Below are 24,138 nucleotides of genomic sequence, written 5' to 3' on the forward strand. Positions count from 1 at the left end.
AATCATGAGTAAAATGGTTAATTTAACAGGGAAAAGGTTATTCTACATTATAAATTGGGTGGCTTAAGCCCTGAATGCTGATTGGCTGAAAGCTGTGGAATATCAGGCCGTATACTATGACTGTGACAAAAACAATACTTTTTACTGTTTTAATTACTTTGGTAATCATTTTGTGGTATATGGCCAATATAGCACGGCTCTATCAAGGCACTCCGCGTTGGCCTTATACCACACCCCCTCATGTCTTATTGCATAATTAAACAGTAGGATTATGTAAACTTTTGTGTGTATACTATACAATAGAGATTTTACGACATCTGTGGAAGAAAACAATACGTAAATAATAATACGTAAATAAACTTTGAGTCAAACGCAACTTACATGGTATAGTATTTATGAACGGATCATGTCAACAACACACACTTCTCTGTTACGACTCCTAAAATAGAAAACTGAAATTGTTGTGAAAGTCAAACTTTCTTATCCCCATTTTCAATTGTTATATGGAAAGTAGTACAGACTTCTGGTATCACTCACAAGACAACGGGGTTCTACAAAAAGTTATGTAATTGAAGGTGCAGCTGCCAAAACACTGTGAATTTCTGTTTGATTTGATACTGCATGTTACTGTGTTTGAATTATTTAACAGCTTTTCAACAAAATATATGTCATTTAATTTGCAGCTGAATGTGGTCAGTTAGGTATATTGTTATCTGCATTTTCTTATTTTCTATATTTATTCATGACATGAAAGTGTAACTCTATTAAATGTTACTCTGGTTTTTCAGATAGGGCTAAATTCAGATGTTCAAATATGTATATGAAAGAGCGGGAAATGTGTGTGTGCGTGTGTGTGAGAAAAAAAAGATAGAGAGAGGACCAATCTCAAACTGAGAATGCCAAAATGAGCTGTGTGGTTAGCAACTAGTTTTCATTCAGTGCTGTTGACTGCAGCTGTTTAAGTTGCACAGACTATAACATATTTGTGTACAAACACACGTACACACACACACGACATTCAGTTGTACAATTGACAAGGTATCCCCCTTTCCCTATTGTCTCAGAACTTTCATCTTTTCTCATTGAAAGCCAGCATGAAAACCACGTCCCGATCTCTGTACACTTTCTCAGTCTGTGACAGCATGTCAGTTAGTTGTTGTGTGTCCACTAGTGTGTTTTCACTACTATTACGCTGAAGAGAGAACTTCTAATACAGTATCACGACCCCGTCTGATCAGCCAACAACTTATATTAAAAGCACATGTTAAACACAAAGACTCAAAACAATGCTGCTGTCGCCTTTCACTAACCCTTTCTCATCCATAGTTGATGCGCTAAGAATGGCTTATGATTTAGTTACAACAGAACTAAGAATGGCTTATGATATAGTTACAACAGAACTAAGACTGGCTTATGATATAGTTACAACAGAACTAAGAATGGCTTATGATATAGTTACAACAGAACTAAGAATGGCTTATGATATAGTTACAACAGAACTAAGACTGGCTTATGATAAAGTTACAACAGAACTATGAATGGCTTATGATATAGTTACAACAGAACTAAGAATGGCTTATGATATAGTTACAACAGAACTAAGAATGGCTTATGATATAGTTACAACAGAACTAAGAATGGCTTATGATATAGTTACAACAGAACTAAGAATGGCTTATGATATAGTTACAACATAACTAAGAATTGCTTATGATATAGTTACAACAGAACTATGAATGGTTTATGATATAGTTACAACAGAACTAAGAATGGCTTATGATAAAGTTACAACAGAACTATGACTGGCTTATGATAAAGTTACAACAGAACTATGAATGGCTTATGATATAGTTACAACATAACTAAGAATGGCTTATGATATAGTTACAACAGAACTATGAATGGTTTATGATATAGTTACAACAGAACTATGAATGGTTTATGACAGCTATAACACAGCTAACGTCCCAATCCCACTTGGGCCAATAAATATAACGATAATTACAACCATCAACTATAAATTGTTGACAAGTCGTAACACTATTATAAAATACTTTATCATTGTACCTATTAATCAACTGATGAACAGTCAAGAAGCAATAGCGTAATGACTCAGATGTCTTTTGTCGTCCTGCAGGCTAATAGCCAGTCAGCTGGAGGGTTTATTTGCATACTCAACAGTCAACGGGTAGACTGACTGATTGATTTCTGGGAAGATGGCTCTGTGGTTTTGGATAGGGTAGAGGTTAGCTCGCAACCTGGTCAAGTTTACATCGGCAATTTTAGAAGAAATTGATTACGCTTATCAATATGAATATGAATCTGATCTTTTTTCATTGCAGTGTGTTTTTCGCCACCCTTTAATTCACTGCACACAGTTTTGGTTAGGATTGTGTGGTAACTTGTGGTTATGACCAGGATATCAGCAGTTGCTATGATGATGATTGGTGTTGACTGTGTTGTGTTGTAGTTAACTATGCTGATTATGATGACTCATTATTGTGATGACCAGTTGAGAAGGTTAATTAGAAAATGTCATAAGGATATTTCTGAATGAATGTTAGCAGAAAGCAGTTCCATCAGTCATCAGTTGTATGTATATACAGTATACATGGTAGGACATCTTCTCTCACATTAGACAGTTCCCAGTCCCATCAGTCATCAGTTGTATGTATATACAGTATACATGGTAGGACATCTTCTCTAACATTAGACAGTTCCCAGTTCCATAGATACAATAGCTAAATGCATGCGTCCGTCTGTCCGTCGGTGGTGTGTGCACATGCAACTGACTGAACTGTCCTGTTGGAGGACTCCTGCGGCTCAGTCTGTCCCAGAGGGCCGAGGGGTTTTTGCGGAGGTGCAGTCATATCGGGACAGAGTAGTTTCTGCCCGCTGGGGCCATGGGCTCACCATCAGCTGTCAGGTGCACATTCACCACACACACACACACACACACACACACACACACACACACACACACACACACACACACACACACACACACACACACACACACACACACACACACACACACACACACACACACACACACACACACACACACACACAGAGTTCTAACTATGATAAAGAGCCTTATCACTAGGCAGGTTGGCTAACATTCTGACACATTGCTTATAGCTAAATGTATAATTGGGTCTATTGTTGACTTGTGTTTCAGCTCATCATTCTCCTCTGTCTTCCTGCTGCTGATGCCTCCAAACAAAGCATGTAAGTGTGTGTTCTGTGTGTGTGTGCTCACGCTCGTGTGTGTGGGTAGTTTACATATACATTACGTTTATTACAGTATAACCCCTAAACGGTTTACATTAAACCAAACTCAAAGTTTGGGTTTCTATCTCCTTTCCGTCCCCAGAAACCAGTTCTTTAAGGACCGCATCATATTCATCCACGAGTCCAGCCTCAAAGGGAAGGGATGACTGGTTCGCTGGTATTTGAATATATGAATGATGATTGATGTACTGTATTGATGACTTGATCATTCATTGATTGACTGATGTGTTCCCAGTGTGGCAGGTGTTTCCTGTAGTGTTGCATTGGTGGTGGTGTACATCATGACTGTTACTGGGTGGGGCTGGGTGGCATCGTTATCTGCGTTGAGCGTGGTGCAGCCGTGTGCTTTGTGTGTATTGTTAGATATTACATGTTAGTTAATACTGCACTGTTGGCGCTAGAAACACAATCATTTCACTATACCCGCAATATCATCTACGAAACACGTGTATGTGACAAATAACATTTCATCTGACATTGTGTTCCTACACCAGCTAGTGGACTAGCTGGTCAAAGTCAACAGGTCTTTTCTCTCTTTCTTCTCTCTTTCCCTCACCTATTGAGCCTTCGCTCTCCTCCTCTCATCTTTATCTCTCTCACACCTTCCCGAGTGTTGACTGTCCTCCACTCTCCCTGGTTCTTCTCTCTATCAATCTCCACCTCGTGGTCTCTCTCTGCTTCCTTTCAACTATCCATCTCTTGAGACTTGTCCTTTCTTGTGACACTCTTTCCTTCTGTCTCTCTCTCTGTTCTTAGTATACAGTGCCTTAAGAAAGTATTCAGGCCCCTTGACTTTTTCCACATTTTGTTACGTTATGAAGTTATTTTAAAATGGATTAAATTGTCCCCCCCACCTCATTAATGTCACGCCCTGACCTTAGTTATCTTAGTTTTCTTTATTATTTGGTTAGGTCAGGGTGTGACGGGGGTGGTTTGTTTAGTTTTTGTATTGTTTAAGGGTTTTTGTATGTCATGGGGTTTTTGTAAGTCTAGGTGTTTATATGTCTATGGTTGCCTAGATTGGTTCTCAATCAGAGGCAGCTGTTTATCGATGTCTCTGATTGGGGACCATATTTAGGTAGCCATATTCCTTGGGTTCTTATTCTATGTTTAGTTGCCTGTCTGCACTAGCCATATTAGCTTCACGGTTTGTTTTGTTGTTTTGTATGTTCAGTGTTCTTTATTGCATTAAATAAGTATGTACACTTACCACGCTGCGCTGACTACCGTGACAATTAATCTACAAACAATACCCCATAATAACAAAGCAAAAGGTATTCATACCCTTTACTCAGTACTTTGTTGAAGCACCTTTGGCAGCAATTACAGTCTTGAGTCTTCCTGGGTATGACGCTACAAGCTTGGCACACATGTATTTGGGGACTTTCTCCCCTTCTTCTCTGCAGATCCTCTCAAGCTCTGTCAGGTTCGATGAGGAGTGTCGCTGCACAGCTATTTTCAGTTCTCTCCAGAGATGTTAGATCGGGTTTAAGTCTGGGCTCTGGCTGGGCCACTCAAGGACATTCAGAGACTTGTCCTGAAGCCACTTCTGCGTTGCCTTGGCTGTGTGCTTAGGGTCGTTGTCCTGTTGGAAGGTGAACATTCACCTCAGTCTGATGTACTGAGTGCTCTGGAGCAGGTTTTTATCAATGATCTCTCTGTACTTTGCTCCGTTCATCTTTCCCTGGATCCTGACTAGTCAATCTTGGTTTCATCAGATCAGATAATATTGTTTCTCATGGTCTGAGAGTCCTTTAGGTGCCTTTTGGCACACGTCAATCGGGCTGTCGTGTGCATTTTACTGAGGAGTGGCTTCTGTCTGGCAACTCTACCATAAAGGACTGATCGATAGAGTGCTACAGAGATGGTTGTCCTTCTGGAAGGTTCTCAAATCTCTACAGAGGAACTCTGGAGCTCTGTCAGAGTGACCATCAGGTTCTTGGTCACCTCCCTGACCAAGGCCCTTCTCCCCTGATTGCTCAGTTTGGCCCGGCAGCCAGCTCTAGGAAGAGTCTTGGTGGTTCCAAACTTCCTCCATTTAAGAATGATGGAGGCCACTGTGTTCTTGGGGACCTTCAACGCTGCAGAATGTTTTTGCTACCCTTCCCCAGATCTGTGCCTCGAAACAATCTACAGACAATTCCTTCGTCCTCATGGCTTAGTTTTTGCTCTGCCATGCACTGTCAACTTTGGGCTCTTATATAGACAGATGTGTGCCTTTCCAAATCATGTCCAATCAATTGAATTTACCACAGGTGGACACCAATCAATTTGTAGAAACATCTCAAGGATGATCAATGGAAACAGTATGCACCTGAGCTCAATTTTGAGACTCATAACAAGGGTCTGAATACTTATGTAAATAAGTTATTTCTGTTTTTATTTTTAATAAATGTGCAAACATTTTAAAAAATCTGTTTTTCGCTTTGTCATTCTGGGGTATTGTGTGTAGATTGATGAGGAACAAAAATGTATTTAACCCATAAGGCTGTGATTTAACAAAATGTGGAATACTTTCCGAATGCGCTGTAGGTTATGGTTTAAGGACGGGTACGAGAAGAACCCTTTCAACGATGAAGAGGAGATTGGAGCCCTTCTGTTGCCAAAGTCTCAGACCATCAGTGACTCCATAGCAACGGCCACCGCACAAGCAACACATGACCTCATGTCTCCAGCCAGACACCTGTCACTCACGCAACGCCCAGCCAATCCCTTGGTCTCACTGCATAGATATGAGCTGGACTTGAGTTCCATATTCACAGTCAACCAACTTTAAATCGACCAACTTTGCTGGAGGCAAATGTGAAAAATTCCAAGTTGTCAAAAATATGATATGGGTCATATGTATGCAAATGTGAATGCTGTCACAAGGGGATTTCTCAGTGGTCCCTGTGTGTGATTGGGTTCTTCTTCAACATGGGCTCCTTTCCCCCTAACTGTCACAGCAACATGGAAGAGCAATCAATCTGACAGCACAGCAAACATACTTTACTACAGGCTAAATGTAATCCACACCAAGACACAGGTACTCCTCTCATTTGATCATCTCCTTCACCCCTCTCCATACACATGATCCTCTTTCTGTGAGTGTTGTGTGGGTTGTGTGTGTGCTTTGTGTGTAATTATTATATGAAACTCAGCACTGCATCTTTATAGACCAACATAACTTTGATTGTATGTATATTCAAGATCGTTTTTTATTGACCATTCTGACATATTATTTAAAAAGAAACAAAACGTGTCTACTGTTTTCAAGTGGTATATGACTTTACAAGCTCAGCTACATTTCAATTTGTTCTCCACAGGAAGGCACTATTCTTTATTACAATCATAATTAGCCCATAACTTTAGTAATTACAATGATTATACCTACTTACTTTTTTTGCAATATGCCTTGAAGAATTAGGCATCCAGTATGCTTCTTACATCTTCAGGCTTATTTGAGATCAAGTTTTCCCAATCCTTGAGGCTATATCAATTGCACTTCTTGGACAGGGAATTAGGCCAACCGATTTGTATCATGAGCATAAAATATCACTGGCAGGATGTATGCTTGATTTGTATCATGAACATAAAATATCACTGGCAGGATGTATGCTTATATTTAGCCCATTACATGGGTTTATAGAACTTCACAGAATTGTTTTGCTCTCTACTACGGTGAATAGATGTTCCCACTTTCCAGGTTTGCGGGTGTCCGGTGAGGACTTCCCCCTGCTGTTTACGGGAGGTTTGCGCAGATAAGGTTCACAGAACGTAGCAGGTGCACATCTCTCTACTCGCCCCGCCCACTCCACAACTATGATTTAAGTTAAGTTGTCACGCTGCATTATGATCTTTCGAGACTGATTGATTTCAAAACTCAAAGGGGTTTCGAGTTTCAGAGGTAAGTCATGGACACTTGCTCTGCTCCCTCTAAAACATATAGGCTACCTGCAGCAAAACATAAGTTCACATCCAATTAAACTTTTTCAAAAGTGAATGTAGCCTATTCTTTAATTATTTTAATAAAATGTACATAATTGAGATGCAAGTTTACGCAAGCAATTTGACATAAAAAAAAATCTAGCAGACATTTTTAGGAAAATGTATGTGTGCTGGATCATTTGGAGACTAAATATCTGAGTGCTTGTCTACAGTGTCTCTTGGCTAGAGATGAATTCGGACTACGACATGTCTACAGTGAGCTGTGGAAACGGGAAGCTCCGCTCGTGGCTGATCGAGCAGGTTGACACCGGGAAGTACGCAGGCCTCGTGTGGGAGAACGATGACAAGAGCATCTTCAGGATACCGTGGAAGCACGCAGGCAAGCAGGACTACAACCGAGACGAGGATGCCGCTCTCTTCAAGGTACTGTATGATACGGGGCCTCAACGGAATGTCTCTCACAACTGTTGCATTTACGCACTGCATTTGTTAGAGATGTGTATGATACACTTGACCAAAACATTTAGTTGTGTTGGTTGCAAACAGAACTATTAGACTAATGATGAGTTCAGTTCGTGCGCTTTGGGTAGGTTGTACCAAATCCCAGAAGCACAGGACTTGTGTTCAACTCATTCACAACTGCACCGGTAATTCGTTACCCATATCTCACGGCTCATCTTTGTGTGACATTCCTGCAGGCTTGGGCGCTGTTTAAGGGCAAGTTTCGCGAGGGCATCGACAAACCTGACCCGCCTACGTGGAAGACTCGCCTGCGGTGCGCACTCAACAAAAGTAACGACTTCGAAGAGCTCGTGGAAAAGAGTCAACTGGACATCTCAGACCCCTACAAAGTCTACCGGATCATACCCGAAGGCGCCAAGAGACGTCAGTATAGTTATATTCTATCAATTCTAGAAAATTCTATCAATTCTACCCAGTATTCTATAAATTTAAATGGCATTCCAATACATGCAATAAACGGTAGTTGTATGAATGAAAAGGATGAAAACAAGTTATCGAAAGTTATAAAATCAACTTCTTGTTTTTATCATATACTGTACACCACCATTCAGTAGGAAACAGAGATGCCACCCACTCACTGAATGCCCCGATGGGTTTTTTGTAAGGGGGGGGGGGTGATTGGGTTTTGATAGGGGGGTAGGGTTTTGATAGGGGCCAGTGAGTTCTGTACAAATACACATCAGTATGCTGGATAATCAGGCTGCCAAACCACAAGACACTGTGAATTACTTACAGCCAACTGTAGGATAAAGACCTGATTATACTTGTGCATGTGTAATAATGAAGGTATTATTCTCTCATGAACATTGAGAGCACAATGAATGTGTGTGTGTCTGTGTTTTGTTTCAATTATTCCTCCTGTGTAACAGATTTCTTGCTATCAGGATCCAAACAGGAGGATGGTGGCAGCCCGCAGACTCCCCCGAGCTATCCCATGCACCCCTCCTACCCCGCCCTACAGACTCAGGTAACTATTACAAGGGTGTGTGTGTGTATGTGTGTGTGTGCAGTCTTGGGGAAGATATTCAGAAATATAGTTAACCAATTACTTCACACTGGAAGAAGTTAAGCTACACTAAAGCTCCCCTTAAGAAACATATAGTTGAACTAAAGTTACTGTGAAAAAGTAGTTCACTACATCAACACTACTAATGGCTTAGAATACAGATTGCAAGACAGATCCCTCTGGAGACAGATATTAACAGAATGTGTCATTTAGCCTATTGAACACAAATTGTATTTAAACTTTTTGCAAAAAAAGTTGTGTGTAGTTCCAGTAGTTAGCTACATGGCAAAAAAGTAATTAACTACTAAAAACACTATCTAGATTTGAACATAGTTCAACTCCCACTAAGCTACTACTACATAAAATACTAGTTGAACGACATGTAGTTCACTACTCCCAACACTGCGTGTGTGTGTGTGTGTGTGTGTGTGTGTGTGTGTGTGTGTGTGTGTGTGTGTGTGTGAGTGAGAGAGAGAGAGAGAGAGAGAGAGAGAGAGAGAGAGAGAGAGAGAGAGAGAGAGTCTCTATGAGAGAGATGTGATGGTTGACTGCACAATTCTCTGTCTCTATGTGTGCAGATGTGATGGTTGACTGAGAGGTATCTCCCTGTCTCTATGTGTGCAGATGTGATGGTTGACTGAGAGGTATCTCCCTGTCTCTATGTGTGTAGATGTGATGGTTGACTGAGAGGTATCTCACTGTCTCTATGTGTGCAGATGTGATGGTTGACTGAGAGGTATCTCCCTGTCTCTATGTGTGTAGATGTGATGGTTGACTGAGAGGTATCTCCCTGTCTCTATGTGTGTAGATGTGATGGTTGACTGAGAGGTATCTCCCTGTCTCTATGTGTGTAGATGTGATGGTTGACTGAGAGGTATCTCCCTGTCTCTATGTGTGTAGATGTGATGGTTGACTGAGAGGTATCTCCCTGTCTCTATGTGTGTAGATGTGATGGTTGACTGAGAGGTATCTCACTGTCTCTATGTGTGTAGATGTGATGGTTGACTGAGAGGTATCTCCCTGTCTCTATGTGTGTAGATGTGATGGTTGACTGAGAGGTATCTCCCTGTCTCTATGTGTGTAGATGTGATGGTTGACTGAGAGGTATCTCCCTGTCTCTATGTGTGTAGATGTGATGGTTGACTGAGAGGTATCTCCCTGTCTCTATGTGTGTAGATGTCTGGGTACATGTCCAGTGCAGAGCGAGGCTGGATGAGGGACTATCTTCCAGAGCAGACCTCGCTCCCTGAGCTGCCCTATGCCCAGTGTTCCTACCCCTCACGCAGCCTACCCTGGGCCCAGGGCCCCAGCATGGACAACGGTAGGCCCAATACCACCAATACCACAGCATCCATGTTTGTTTGTATGAGAGAATGTAATTTAGGGTGTGTAGATGTGTAGTCAGAATCACCTTTATTCACCAAATACATTTGCATGTACAGGAATTTGACTTGGCGAATTGGCGCAGCCACAATAAACAGGATATACAGACAACGTACTGTATGTAGAAGCAGAGTTTACACAAATCCATGTGGTATGTACACTATGTAGACTGTAAGCTAAGAACTACAAGATCCACTATAAACACTAAGTTACATTATAAATAATGTATGTAGAGATGTATAAATAAATCAACTATTCTTTTACAGGATGATGTGCGGAGGGGGAAATATGTAAATGAAAGAGTCAGGATATGAGTGTGTGCAGAGAGTGTAAAGAGCAATTTTCCGTTCTGGGGCGATAGACTATGCACTATGAATTAGAAAATGTATCGTGGACCAGGTGGCCCAGTTGGTGAGGGTCAACCAGCTATTCAGGTGGTGGGAGCTATGTTCACATACTAACTTGACATTGCTCAAATAACTTGCTTTTCACTTGATTGTCGATTCAACCCATGATATTTGTGTGTATGCTGTTCTGTTGTGTGTTGGAATAAGTGCCTTTATTTAGGTACTGTCTCTCTGTGTTTGCAGGCTACCAGATCACAGGGTCCTTCTACACCTACCCTACTGATGGCCAGCCCTCCCCCTTCACACTGGACACCAGCATGAGATCAGCCGAGGCATTCTCAGGTACAATATACAGTGTACACACACACTTATTTACTTCACGTATGACTTGCCAATAATCTATTTTGTTCCATGTAATTGGTATTATATTGTGTTAGCTCTGACCATTCCTCCCTCCTCCACCCCAGACATGCGGTTACATGTGTCAGTGTTCTACCGGGACTCATTGTGGAGGGAGGTGACCACCTCTAGTCCTGAAGGCTGTCACATCACTCCCTGCTCCCCAGACGACAAGCTCTATTCCCCCACTGGAGGACCAGACCTGGTGCCCCTACCCCTGGACAGCCTCCCAGCCCTGGGGAGGGGGGAGGAGTGCCCCCCCAGCCCCCCTGGTGGTACCCTGGAGAGGGGAGTGCTGCTATGGATGACCCCAGATGGCCTCTACGCTCGGCGGCTGTGCCAGGAGAGAGTGTTCTGGGAGGGAGGGTTATCGCCCTACGGAGATAAACCCAACAAGCTGGAGAGAGAACACACCTGTAAACTACTGCATACACAGGACTACTTGGCAGGTGAGTTAACGTACACTGCAAGCAGGCAGGCGGGCATGCACCCACGCACGTGTCACATTCACTGGCAAACCAAACCACTCTCTGTTGTCATGCTGTTTCCTGGTCATGAACTGGAAGCAGATACGTTCTCATTTCCTTGAAATATGATGAGATTGCCTCCATAATCCCCAACACACTTTTAAGAATGACACGACACACAGTAGTGACCTCATCCCCACCCACCTACCACAGATGTGTTCAGCCTGATTGGTCTAATTTGCATATAGAACCAGGGGTTTCCATCCAGTCACACAACCTCTAAAGTCACCACCACACCAGCTCATAAGAATTCCCTTTGACCAAAATGTATTAACCCTTTATCGACCCAATGTCCCCTCCCTGCGAACCTATCTATATACACAACCCTACCATCTAGATCGAATCCTCTTTCTCCCTCCCTGCAATCTGTCCTCTCTACCTCACCTCTCTCCCTCCCTGTTTGTCTCGGAGCTGCAGGGCTATGACCTCCACAGTAGGCCCCCTCCACACCTCTCCTCTGTACCTAACCATCTCCACATCACCTCACCTCCCTCCCTGTTTGTCTCAGAGCTGCGGGGCTATGCCCTCCATGTCTCTCCTCTGTACCTAATCTAACCATCTCCACCTCACCTCCCTCCCTGTTTGTCTCAGAGCTGCAGGGCTATTCCCTCCATGTCTCTCCTCTGTACCTAATCTAACCATCTCCACCTCACCTCCCTCCCTCCCTCCCTGTTTGTCTCAGAGCTACAGGGCTATTCCCTCCATGTCTCTCCTCTGTACCTAATCTAACCATCTCCACCTCACCTCCCTCCCTCTCTGTTTGTCTCAGAGCTGCAGGGCTATTCCCTCCATGTCTCTCCTCTGTATCTAATCTAACCATCTCCACCTCACCTCCCTCCCTCCCTCCCTCCCTCCCTGTTTGTCTCAGAGCTGCAGGGCTATTCCCTCCATGTCTCTCCTCTGTACCTAATCTAACCATCTCCACCTCACCTCACTCCCTCCCTGTTTGTCTCAGAGCTGCAGGGCTATTCCCTCCATGTCTCTCCTCTGTACCTAATCTAACCATCTCCACCTCACCTCCCTCCCCCCCTGTTTGTCTCAGAGCTGCAGGGCTATTCCCTCCATGTCTCTCCTCTGTATCTAATCTAACCATCTCCACCTCACCTCACCTCACCTCACCTCACCTCACCTCACCTCACCTCACCTCACCTCCCTCCCTCCCTCCCTCCCTGTTTGTCTCAGAGCTGCAGGGCTATTCTCTCCATGTCTCTCCTCTGTATCTAATCTAACCATCTCCACCTCACCTCCCCCCTCCATGTTTGTCTCAGAGCTGCAGGGCTATTCCCTCCATGTCTCTCCTCTGTACCTAATCTAACCATCTCCACCTCATCTCCCTCCCTCCCTGTTTGTCTCAGAGCTGCAGGGCTATTCCCTCCATGTCTCTCCTCTGTATCTAATCTAACCATCTCCACCTCACCTCCCTCCCTCCCTGTTTGTCTCAGAGCTGCAGGGCTATTCCCTCCACGTCTCTCCTCTGTATCTAATCTAACCATCTCCACCTCACCTCACCTCACCTCACCTCCCTCCCTCCCTCCCTCCCTCCCTCCCTCCCTCCCTCCCTCCCTCCCTCCCTCCCTCCCCCTCCCTCCCTGTTTGTCTCAGAGCTGCAGGGCTATTCTCTCCATGTCTCTCCTCTGTATCTAATCTAACCATCTCCACCTCACCTCCCCCCTCCATGTTTGTCTCAGAGCTGCAGGGCTATTCCCTCCATGTCTCTCCTCTGTACCTAATCTAACCATCTCCACCTCACCTCCCTCCCTCCCTGTTTGTCTCAGAGCTGCAGGGCTATTCCCTCCATGTCTCTCCTCTGTATCTAATCTAACCATCTCCACCTCACCTCCCTCCCTCCCTGTTTGTCTCAGAGCTGCAGGGCTATTCCCTCCATGTCTCTCCTCTGTATCTAATCTAACCATCTCCACCTCACCTCCCTCCCCCTGTTTGTCTCAGAGCTGCAGGGCTATTCCCTCCATGTCTCTCCTCTGTATCTAATCTAACCATCTCCACCTCACCTCCCTCCCTCCCTGTTTGTCTCAGAGCTGCAGGGCTATTCCCTCCATGTCTCTCCTCTGTATCTAATCTAACCATCTCCACCTCACCTCCCTCCCTCCCTGTTTGTCTCAGAGCTGCAGGGCTATTCCCTCCATGTCTCTCCTCTGTATCTAATCTAACCATCTCCACCTCACCTCCCTCCCTCCCTGTTTGTCTCAGAGCTGCAGGGCTATTCCCTCCATGTCTCTCCTCTGTATCTAATCTAACCATCTCCACCTCACCTCCCTCCCTCCCTCCCTCCCTGTTTGTCTCAGAGCTGCAGGGCTATTCCCTCCATGTCTCTCCTCTGTATCTAATCTAACCATCTCCACCTCACCTCCCTCCCTCCCTGTTTGTCGCAGAGCTGCAGGGCTATTCCCTCCATGTCTCTCCTCTGTATCTAATCTAACCATCTCCACCTCACCTACCTCCCTCCCTGTTTGTCTCAGAGCTGCAATCCATGCCTTTCCTCTTTACCTAACTTAACCACCTAGACCCTATTAACCACTTATTTCTCTCTGTCTACCAGAGCTGCAGGGCTATGCCCTCCACGGCCGGCCCCCTCCACGTCTCCAGGTGCTGCTGAGTTTTGGAGACGAGTGTCTGGACCCACAGAGACAAAGGAGGACCCTCACTGTACAGGTACAGTATATAACTATCACCTAATATTAATATGACCTCTACTACCTGTATTAAGCCACTCTCTCTACTTTATCCAAACCCCTTCCCCTAATCCTGGCCCTCTCTCCACCCCCTAACCTCCCTCCATTCTACTCAAATCAAACTGTATTTGTCACATGCTTCGTAAACAATAGGTGTAGACCAGTGGTGTAAAGTACATAAGTAAAAATACATCTTAAGTCGTTTTTTGGGGGGTATCTGTACTTTACTTTTTATATTTTTGACAACTTTCACTTTTACTTCACTACATTCCTAAATAAAATCATGTACTTTTTACAGCATACATTTCCCTGACACTCAAAAGTACTCGTTACATGATGAATGCTTAGCAGGACAGGAAAATGGTCCAATTGACGCACGTATCAAGATAACACGTGGCATCCCTACTGACTCTGACTCACTAAACGCAAATGCATAATTTGTAAATGATGTCTGAGTGTTGGGGTGTGCCCCTGGGTATCTGTAAATGATGTCTGAGTGTTGGGGTGTGCCCCTGGGTATCTGTAAATGATATCTGAGTGTTGGGGTGTGCCCCTGGCTATCTGTAAATGATATCTGAGTGTTGGGGTGTGCCCCTGGCTATCTGTAAATGATATCTGAGTGTTGGGGTGTGCCCCTGGGTATCTGTAAATGATATCTGAGTGTTGGGGTGTGCCCCTGGCTATCTGTAAATGATATCTGAGTGTTGGGGTGTGCCCCTGGCTATCTGTAAATGATATCTGAGTGTTGGGGTGTGCCCCTGGCTATCTGTAAATGATATCTGAGTGTTGGGGTGTGCCCCTGGCTATCTGTAAATGATATCTGAGTGTTGGGGTGTGCCCCTGGCTATCTGTAAATGATATCTGAGTGTTGGGGTGTGCCCCTGGCTATCTGTAAATGATATCTGAGTGTTGGGGTGTGCCCCTGGCTATCTGTAAATGATATCTGAGTGTTGGAGTGTGCCCCCGGCTATCTGTAAATGATATCTGAGTGTTGGGGTGTGCCCCTGGCTATCTGTAAATGATATCTGAGTGTTGGGGTCTGCCCCTGGCTATCTGTAAATGATATCTGAGTGTTGGGGTCTGCCCCTGGCTATCTGTAAACTATATCTGAGTGTTGGGGTGTGCCCCTGGCTATCTGTAAATTATATCTGAGTGTTGGGGTGTGCCCCTGGCTATCTGTAAACTATATCTGAGTGTTGGGGTGTGCCCCTGGGTATCTGTAAATGATATCTGAGTGTTGGGGTGTGCCCCTGGCTATCTGTAAATGATATCTGAGTGTTGGGGTGTGCCCCTGGCTATCTGTAAATGATATCTGAGTGTTGGGGTGTGCCCCTGGCTATCTGTAAATGATATCTGAGTGTTGGGGTGTGCCCCCGGCTATCTGTAAATGATATCTGAGTGTTGGGGTGTGCCCCTGGCTATCTGTAAATTATATCTGAGTGTTGGGGTGTGCCCCTGGCTATCTGTAAATGATATCTGAGTGTTGGGGTGTGCCCCTGGCTATCTGTAAATGATATCTGAGTGTTGGGGTGTGCCCCTGGCTATCTGTAAATGATATCTGAGTGTTGGGGTGTGCCCCTGGCTATCTGTAAATGATATCTGAGTGTTGGGGTGTGCCCCTGGCTATCTGTAAATGATATCTGAGTGTTGGGGTGTGCCCCTGGCTATCTGTAAATGATGTCTGAGTGTTGGGGTGTGCCCCTGGCTATCTGTAAATGATGTCTGAGTGTTGGGGTGTGCCCCTGGCTATCTGTAAATGATGTCTGAGTGTTGGGGTGTGCCCCTGGCTATCTGTAAATGATGTCTGAGTGTTGGGGTGTGCCCCTGGCTATCTGTAAATGATGTCTGAGTGTTGGGGTGTGCCCCTGGCTATCTGTAAATGATGTCTGAGTGTTGGGGTGTGCCCCTGGCTATCTGTAAATTATATCTGAGTGTTGGGGTGTGCCCCTGGCTATCTGTAAATGATGTCTGAGTGTTGGGGTGTGCCCCTGGCTATCTGTAAATGATATCTGAGTGTTGGGGTGTGCCCCTGGCTATCTGTAAATGATATCTGAGTGTTGGGGTGTGCCCCTGGCTATCTGTAAATGATATCTGAGTGTTGGGGTGTGCCCCTGGCTATCTGTAAATGATATCTGAGTGTTGGGGTGTGCCCCTGGCTATCTGTAAATGATGTCTGAGTGTTGGGGTGTGCCCCTGGCTATCTGTAAATGATGTCTGAGTGTTGGGGTGTGCCCCTGGCTATCTGTAAATGATGTCTGAGTGTTGGGGTGTGCCCCTGGCTATCTGTAAATGATGTCTGAGTGTTGGGGTGTGCCCCTGGCTATCTGTAAATGATGTCTGAGTGTTGGGGTGTGCCCCTGGCTATCTGTAAATGATGTCTGAGTGTTGGGGTGTGCCCCTGGCTATCTGTAAATTATATCTGAGTGTTGGGGTGTGCCCCTGGCTATCTGTAAATGATGTCTGAGTGTTGGGGTGTGCCCCTGGCTATCTGTAAATTATGTCTGAGTGTTGGGGTGTGCCCCTGGCTATCTGTAAATGATGTCTGAGTGTTGGGGTGTGCCCCTGGCTATCTGTAAATGATGTCTGAGTGTTGGGGTGTGCCCCTGGCTATCTGTAAATTATATCTGAGGGTTGGGGTGTGCCCCTGGCTATCTGTAAATGATATCTGAGTGTTGGGGTGTGCCCCTGGCTATCTGTAAATGATATCTGAGTGTTGGGGTGTGCCCCTGGCTAATCGTACATTTTTAAAACAAGAAAATGGTGTCGTCTGCTCTGCTTAATATAAGGATTTTGAAATGATTCTACTTTGATACTAAAGTATATTTTAGAGCTGACATTTACTTTTGATACTTAAGTATATTTAGAACCAAATACTTTTAGACTTTTACTAAAGTAGTATTTTACTTTGTGACTTTCACTTTTACTTGAGGAACTTTCTATTAAGAGATCTATACTTTTACTCAAGTATGACAGTTGGGTACTTTTTCCACCACTGGTGTAGACTAACAGGGAAACACTTACTTACGGGCCCTTCCCAACAATGCAAAGAGAAGAAAGGTATCATTTTCACTGCTCTGATGACAGGTAATTGTCTACCCTAATACAGGAGTAATAAAGGCCTAGTGCACAATTTTTTTGTTAAATATACAGTATCAGTCAAAAGTTTGGACAACCTACTCATTCAAGGGTTTTTCTTTATTTGTACTGTTTTCTACATTGTAGAATAATAGTGAAGACATCAAATCTATGAAATTCTACATTGTAGAATAATAGTGAAGACATCAAATCTATGAAATAACACATATGGAATCATGTACAGTGTTATATGTGTTATTTCATAGTTTTGATGTCTTCACTATTATTCTACAATGTAGTAAATAGTCAAAATAAAAACCCTTGAATGAGTAGGTACAAACTTTTGACTAGTACTGTATATACACTACCGTTCAAAAGTTTGGGGTCAATTCGAAATGTCCTTGTTTTTGAAAGAAAATGACATTTTTTGTCCATTAAAATAACATGAAATTGATCAGAAATACAGTGTAGACACATTGTTAATGTTGTAAATGACTATTGTAGCTGGAAACGGCTGATTTTTAATGGAATATCTACATAGGCGTACAAAGGCCCTTTATCAGCAAACATCACTCCTGTGTTCCAATGGCACGTTGTGTTAGCTAATCCAAGTTTGTCATTTTAAAAGGCTAATTGATCATGAGAAAACCCTTTTGAAATTATGTTCGCAGAGCTGAAAACTGTTGTTCAACTTTTGAACGGTAATGTATACATTTAGTAAAAAACATTTTTCGGGGGTATTTATCAGGGGTTGCTGCAGCTCCCTCAGCGCCCCTACGTCCCGTGGCTATGCCCCATTACCACCGGCTCCCAGTGACACCAGTACTGATCCCTGCTGTTCCCCTCCGCCCCTGCAGGTGGAGCCCATGTTTGCCAGGCAACTCATATACTACACCCAGCACCAGCAGACCAGTGGACACTACTACCGCAGCTACGACCTCTCCCTCCCAGGGGTCACGGAACACAGCATGACACCTGCTTTAACCGAGGACTACCAGAGGGTCATCACTCATCACCATAGCAACACCCTGCAGGACTGACATATTTGGCCAGCTCTGATCACAGTCAGACTGCGGTGCAGGATATGGGGAGAGGAGGAGATGGGAGAAAGCCTGGGGAGAGGAGGAGAGTCGTTTCCCTGTACTCTGGATCCCAGATTTCACTCAAAGCCGAAGCAGAACTATGCCACTCCAATCCAAGACAAACTGAACCAAGCCAGGTTGAACTGAACCAAGCCAGACTGAACTGAACCTAGCCAGACTGAACTGAACCTAGCCAGGCCAGACTGAATTGAACCAAGCCAGGCTATGGAGGAACATACCCCGGGACCACTGAAGAGATTGTAACAGATAGTTGTATATTGTAGATGTGTTTGTGTGTTGTAAGGACTCAAGGGAATCAATGTTCCAAATTTTCTTTGGAACAAACTTGATTTCAACAACTCAGGGAGCCGTCCTTTGGCCGTAGAGACTCAAGCTTGATTGACATTTTGTGTTTCAACGTCCACTTTCTGACAGCAAAAGAACTGACAGCTCTAGTGATTGTATTGACATGGTTTTTTATGTGCTTAATTGTGTTTGCTCAATTTCTTCTGTAACTATGTTAGACATTTTACCTGACTACTGTTGCTACTACTGTATGTAGATTTCCCAGCATCAATACTGAATAATAGGGAATAATGTAATAGAGATGACCAAAGACGGCCTCTGAGATTGAACTGCCTCTGAGATTGAACCACACTGAAACACTGACTAGCATGCTGAATCTTCGATAAACTCAGTGAGATTGAACCACACTGAAACACTGACTAGCATGCTGAATCTTCAAAACTCAGTGAGATTGAACCACACTGAAACACTGACTAGCATGCTGAATCTTCAATAAATTCAGAGATTGAACCACACTGAAACACTGACTAGCATGCTGAATCTTCAATAAACTCAGTGAGATTGAACCACACTGAAACACTGACTAGCATGCTGAATCTTCAATAAACTCAGTGAGATTGAACCACACTGAAACACTGACTAGCATGCTGAATCTTCAATAAACTCAGTGAGATTGAACCACATTGAAACACTGACTAGCATGCTGAATCTTCAATAAACTCAGTGACATTGGACCACATTGAAACACTGACTAGCATGCTGAATCTTCAATAAACTCAGTGACATTGGACCACATTGAAACACTGACTAGCATGCTGAATCTTCAATAAACTCTGTGAGATTGAACCACACTGAAACACTGACTAGCATGCTGAATCTTCAATAAACTCAGTGAGATTGAACCACACTGAAACACTGACTAGCATGCTGAATCTTCAATAAACTCAGTGACATTGGACCACATTGAAACACTGACTAGCATGCTGAATCTTCAATAAACTCAGTGAGATTGAACCACACTGAAACACTGACTAGCATGCTGAATCTTCAATAAACTCAGTGAGATTGAACCACACTGAAACACTGACTAGCATGCTGAATCTTCAATAAACTCAGTGAGATTGAACCACACTGAAACACTGACTAGCATGCTGAATCTTCAATAAACTCAGTGAGATTGGACCACATTGAAACACTGACTAGCATGCTGAATCTTCAATAAACTCAGTGACATTGGACCACATTGAAACACTGACTAGCATGCTGAATCTTCAATAAACTCAGTGACATTGGACCACATTGAAACACTGACTAGCATGCTGAATCTTCAATAAACTCAGTGACATTGGACCACATTGAAACACTGACTAGCATGCTGAATCTTCAATAAACTCAGTGAGATTGAACCACACTGAAACACTGACTAGCATGCTGAATCTTCGATAAACTCAGTGAGATTGAACCACACTGAAACACTGACTAGCATGCTGAATCTTCGATAAACTCAGTGAGATTGGACCACATTGAAACACTGACTAGCATGCTGAATCTTCAATAAACTCAGTGAGATTGAACCACACTGAAACACTGACTAGCATGCTGAATCTTCAATAAACTCAGTGAGATTGAACCACACTGAAACACTGACTAGCATGCTGAATCTTCAATAAACTCAGTGAGATTGAACCACACTGAAACACTGACTAGCATGCTGAATCTTCGATAAACTCAGTGAAATTGAACCACACTGAAACACTGACTAGCATGCTGAATCTTCAATAAACTCAGTGAGATTGAACCACACTGAAACACTGACTAGCATGCTGAATCTTCAATAAACTCAGTGAGATTGGACCACATTGAAACACTGACTAGCATGCTGAATCTTCAATAAACTCAGTGACATTGGACCACATTGAAACACTGACTAGCATGCTGAATCTTCAATAAACTCAGTGACATTGGACCACATTGAAACACTGACTAGCATGCTGAATCTTCAATAAACTCAGTGACATTGGACCACATTGAAACACTGACTAGCATGCTGAATCTTCAATAAACTCAGTGAGATTGAACCACACTGAAACACTGACTAGCATGCTGAATCTTCAATAAACTCAGTGAGATTGGACCACATTGAAACACTGACTAGCATGCTGAATCTTCAATAAACTCAGTGACATTGGACCACATTGAAACACTGACTAGCATGCTGAATCTTCGATAAACTCAGTGAGATTGAACCACACTGAAACACTGACTAGCATGCTGAATCTTCAATAAACTCAGTGAGATTGAACCACACTGAAACACTGACTAGCATGCTGAATCTTCGATAAACTCAGTGAGATTGAACCACACTGAAACACTGACTAGCATGCTGAATCTTCGATAAACTCAGTGAGATTGAACCACACTGAAACACTGACTAGCATGCTGAATCTTCAATAAACTCAGTGAGATTGAACCACACTGAAACACTGACTAGCATGCTGAATCTTCGATAAACTCAGTGAGATTGAACCACACTGAAACACTGACTAGCATGCTGAATCTTCAATAAACTCAGTGAGATTGAACCACACTGAAACACTGACTAGCATGCTGAATCTTCAATAAACTCAGTGAGATTGAACCACACTGAAACACTGACTAGCATGCTGAATCTTCAATAAACTCAGTGAGATTGAACCACACTGAAACACTGACTAGCATGCTGAATCTTCGATAAACTCAGTGAAATTGAACCACACTGAAACACTGACTAGCATGCTGAATCTTCAATAAACTCAGTGAGATTGAACCACACTGAAACACTGACTAGCATGCTGAATCTTCAATAAACTCAGTGAGATTGAACCACACTGAAACACTGACTAGCATGCTGAATCTTCGATAAACTCAGTGAGATTGAACCACACTGAAACACTGACTAGCATGCTGAATCTTCAATAAACTCAGTGAGATTGAACCACACTGAAACACTGACTAGCATGCTGAATCTTCAATAAACTCAGTGAGATTGAACCACACTGAAACACTGACTAGCATGCTGAATCTTCAATAAACTCAGTGAGATTGAACCACACTGAAACACTGACTAGCATGCTGAATCTTCAATAAACTCAGTGAGATTGAACCACACTGAAACACTGACCAGCATGCTGAATCTTCAATAAACTCAGTGAGATTGAACCACACTGAAACACTGACTAGCATGCTGAATCTTCGATAAACTCAGTGAGATTGAACCACACTGAAACACTGACTAGCATGCTGAATCTTCAATAAACTCAGTGACATTGGACCACATTGAAACACTGACTAGCATGCTGAATCTTCAATAAACTCAGTGAGATTGAACCACACTGAAACACTGACTAGCATGCTGAATCTTTGATAAACTCAGTGAGATTGAACCACACTGAAACACTGACTAGCATGCTGAATCTTCAATAAACTCAGTGAGATTGAACCACACTGAAACACTGACTAGCATGCTGAATCTTCGATAAGCTCAGTCTGTCATACATACGGAACATGTTCTGTAATAGAAAAATAAAAAATTGTACCAATGCAAAAATTGTGCATTTTTTGAGACATACATAGACACTCAATCAAATAGCTAGAGGGCTCATGTTAGACAAGGGATTTGTGGTGAAGTGACATCCTTCGGATGTGTGCATGTGTTTCCGTGTGTGTGTGTGCTTTTGTGCATCTGTTTACAGGAAGCCTGGTTCAGATGCAGGATGACGCTGGTTAATCAAACACACTCACAGGAGAACGCTGTCATAAACAATGTGTGATGACATCACCAGGGGAAGAGGAAGAGGTTGGCCACTCTTTCCATCCCAACGGGGCCCTAAGAGCCTTAGCGTTTAAAACTGATACAAGTGTTTCCTGGGGTGCCTCTACATGCGCTGACTACATTTCAATTTCCATGGAAGAACAGTGAAAAACCCTGAGAAGAATTCTCAATCACTGGCTGACTGATAGAGTAAACAAGACTGGGTAGTACTGATAAAGTAAATAAGACTGGGTAGTACTGATAAAGTAAATAAGACTGGGTAGTACTTTCAATTGTAATTTGCTGTAATATATGTAATAGTAACAATGTACTATATTTTTGGGGGGAAACGGTTATAGATTAAAAAGTCTTCTAAATTACACTGATATGTATAACAACCATTAGTGAACAGGTGTACCATTGTAAGGAAGGACAGAGTTGAACCACCCTTAAGGATGAGACACCATACAACAGGTTTATAAGATGTCTGATAATCAAAGAAAATAAATGAACTTGTCTGACCATTTGTTCCACCACCTACCTACGCAATCCCTATGTAACCTGTGGTTGTTCCCATTACAGCCTTATTACCAAAATCACCTATTTCAAAGAATCCACCTTGATTGATGTAAACATGTTTTCACCTGCGTCCCAAATGGAACAGAAGTGTGGTGTAAAAACTCCCCTCCCCACCTCACGTCTCTGGCTGTAAACAGTACCGGTTGTGGAAGGATGAGACCTGAGGGCTTTGAACATACTGCTGATGTGAATGAATCTGTGGGTGGACACTAAGTTTAGAACAGACCAGAAAGAAGAGAGAATCAAAACAACCGCAGTCTAAATGGCTTTTCCCCTGCCTTGCCTGGGGTTATGGTTCTGCTGATGATAATGTCCCCTGCCTGGCCTGGGGTTGTTTCTGCTGATGATAATGTCCCCTGCCTCGCCTGGGGTTATGGTTCTGCTGATGATAATGTCCCCTGCCTGGCCTGGGGTTATGGTGCTGCTGATGGAATGTCCCCTGCCTGGCCTGGGGTTATGGTTCTGCTGATGATAATGTCACCTGCCTGGCCTGGGGTTATGGTTCTGCTGATGAAATGTCCCCTGCCTGGCCTGGGGTTATGGTTCTGCTGATGATAATGTCCCCTGCCTGGGGTTATGGTGCTGCTGATTAAATTTCCCCTGCCTGGCATGGGGTTATGGTGCTGCTGTTGATAATGTAGCTCACATGATGCAATTTGGCTTTGCTTTTTCTCAATCGGTTGATAGTGGCAATGAGAAGATTAGCACATTTTTGGGTTTGTTTTGTCAATAAGAACATTTCAATCTCATATTTTATTATACTTTTTGGTTAGATTAGCGGCTAAATTATTGGATTCGGCTATTTCAGCCACACCCATGCTGACAGGTGTATAAAAATGAGCGCAGAGCCATGCAATCTCCATAGACAAACACTGACAGGAGATTGGCATGTACTGAAGAGCTCATTGACTTTCAATGTGGCACCATCATTGGATGCTACTTTTCCAACAAGTCAGTTCGTAACATGTCTGCCCTGCTGGAGCTGCCCTGGTCAACTGTAAGTGCTGTTATTGTGAAAAAGTGAAAAAGTCTAGGAGCAATAACGGCTCAGCTGCAAAGTGGTAGGCCACACAAGCTCACAGAACGGTACCGGCAAGTGTTGAAGCTTGTCAAAATCATCGGTCCTTGGTTGCAACACTCACTATCGAGTTCCAAACTGTCTCTGGAAGCAAATTCAGCAGAATAACTGTTTGTCGGGAGCTTCATGAAAT

The 24,138-nt window shown here is 43.5% G+C and overlaps 1 protein-coding gene across 2 annotated transcripts; it reads left to right on the forward strand.

Moving 5' to 3' along the window:
- The first annotated feature begins 7,110 nt into the window (after positions 1-7,110).
- LOC123996720 (interferon regulatory factor 4-like) lies at positions 7,111-18,882 on the forward strand. Of its 2 annotated transcripts, none has more exons than XM_046300352.1 (9): positions 7,111-7,180; positions 7,434-7,644; positions 7,920-8,106; positions 8,613-8,710; positions 9,926-10,070; positions 10,723-10,821; positions 10,947-11,327; positions 13,963-14,075; positions 18,028-18,882. In XM_046300352.1, the coding sequence occupies exons 2-9, from the start codon at positions 7,450-7,452 to the stop codon at positions 18,208-18,210; spliced, it is 1,401 nt and encodes a 466-aa protein (XP_046156308.1). In that variant the 5' UTR covers positions 7,111-7,180; positions 7,434-7,449; the 3' UTR covers positions 18,211-18,882. The 2 variants fall into 2 exon arrangements, with proteins under 2 accessions (XP_046156308.1, XP_046156310.1); XM_046300354.1 differs by having other exon boundaries at positions 8,628-8,710.
- Positions 18,883-24,138: the final 5,256 nt, after the last annotated feature.

Source organism: Oncorhynchus gorbuscha, linkage group LG15, assembly GCF_021184085.1.
Source record: "Oncorhynchus gorbuscha isolate QuinsamMale2020 ecotype Even-year linkage group LG15, OgorEven_v1.0, whole genome shotgun sequence".
In the NCBI taxonomy this organism is placed as follows: Eukaryota; Metazoa; Chordata; class Actinopteri; order Salmoniformes; family Salmonidae; genus Oncorhynchus; species Oncorhynchus gorbuscha.

Coding starts and splice junctions, on each gene's coding strand:
- LOC123996720 (XM_046300352.1), top strand. CDS start 7,450: ATGAATTCGGACTACGACATGTCTACAGTGAGCTGTGGAAACGGGAAG. Junction 10,071..10,722: donor GGGCCCCAGCATGGACAACG/GTAGGCCCAATA, acceptor CTGTGTTTGCAG/GCTACCAGATCACAGGGTCC. Junction 10,822..10,946: donor ATCAGCCGAGGCATTCTCAG/GTACAATATACA, acceptor CCTCCACCCCAG/ACATGCGGTTACATGTGTCA.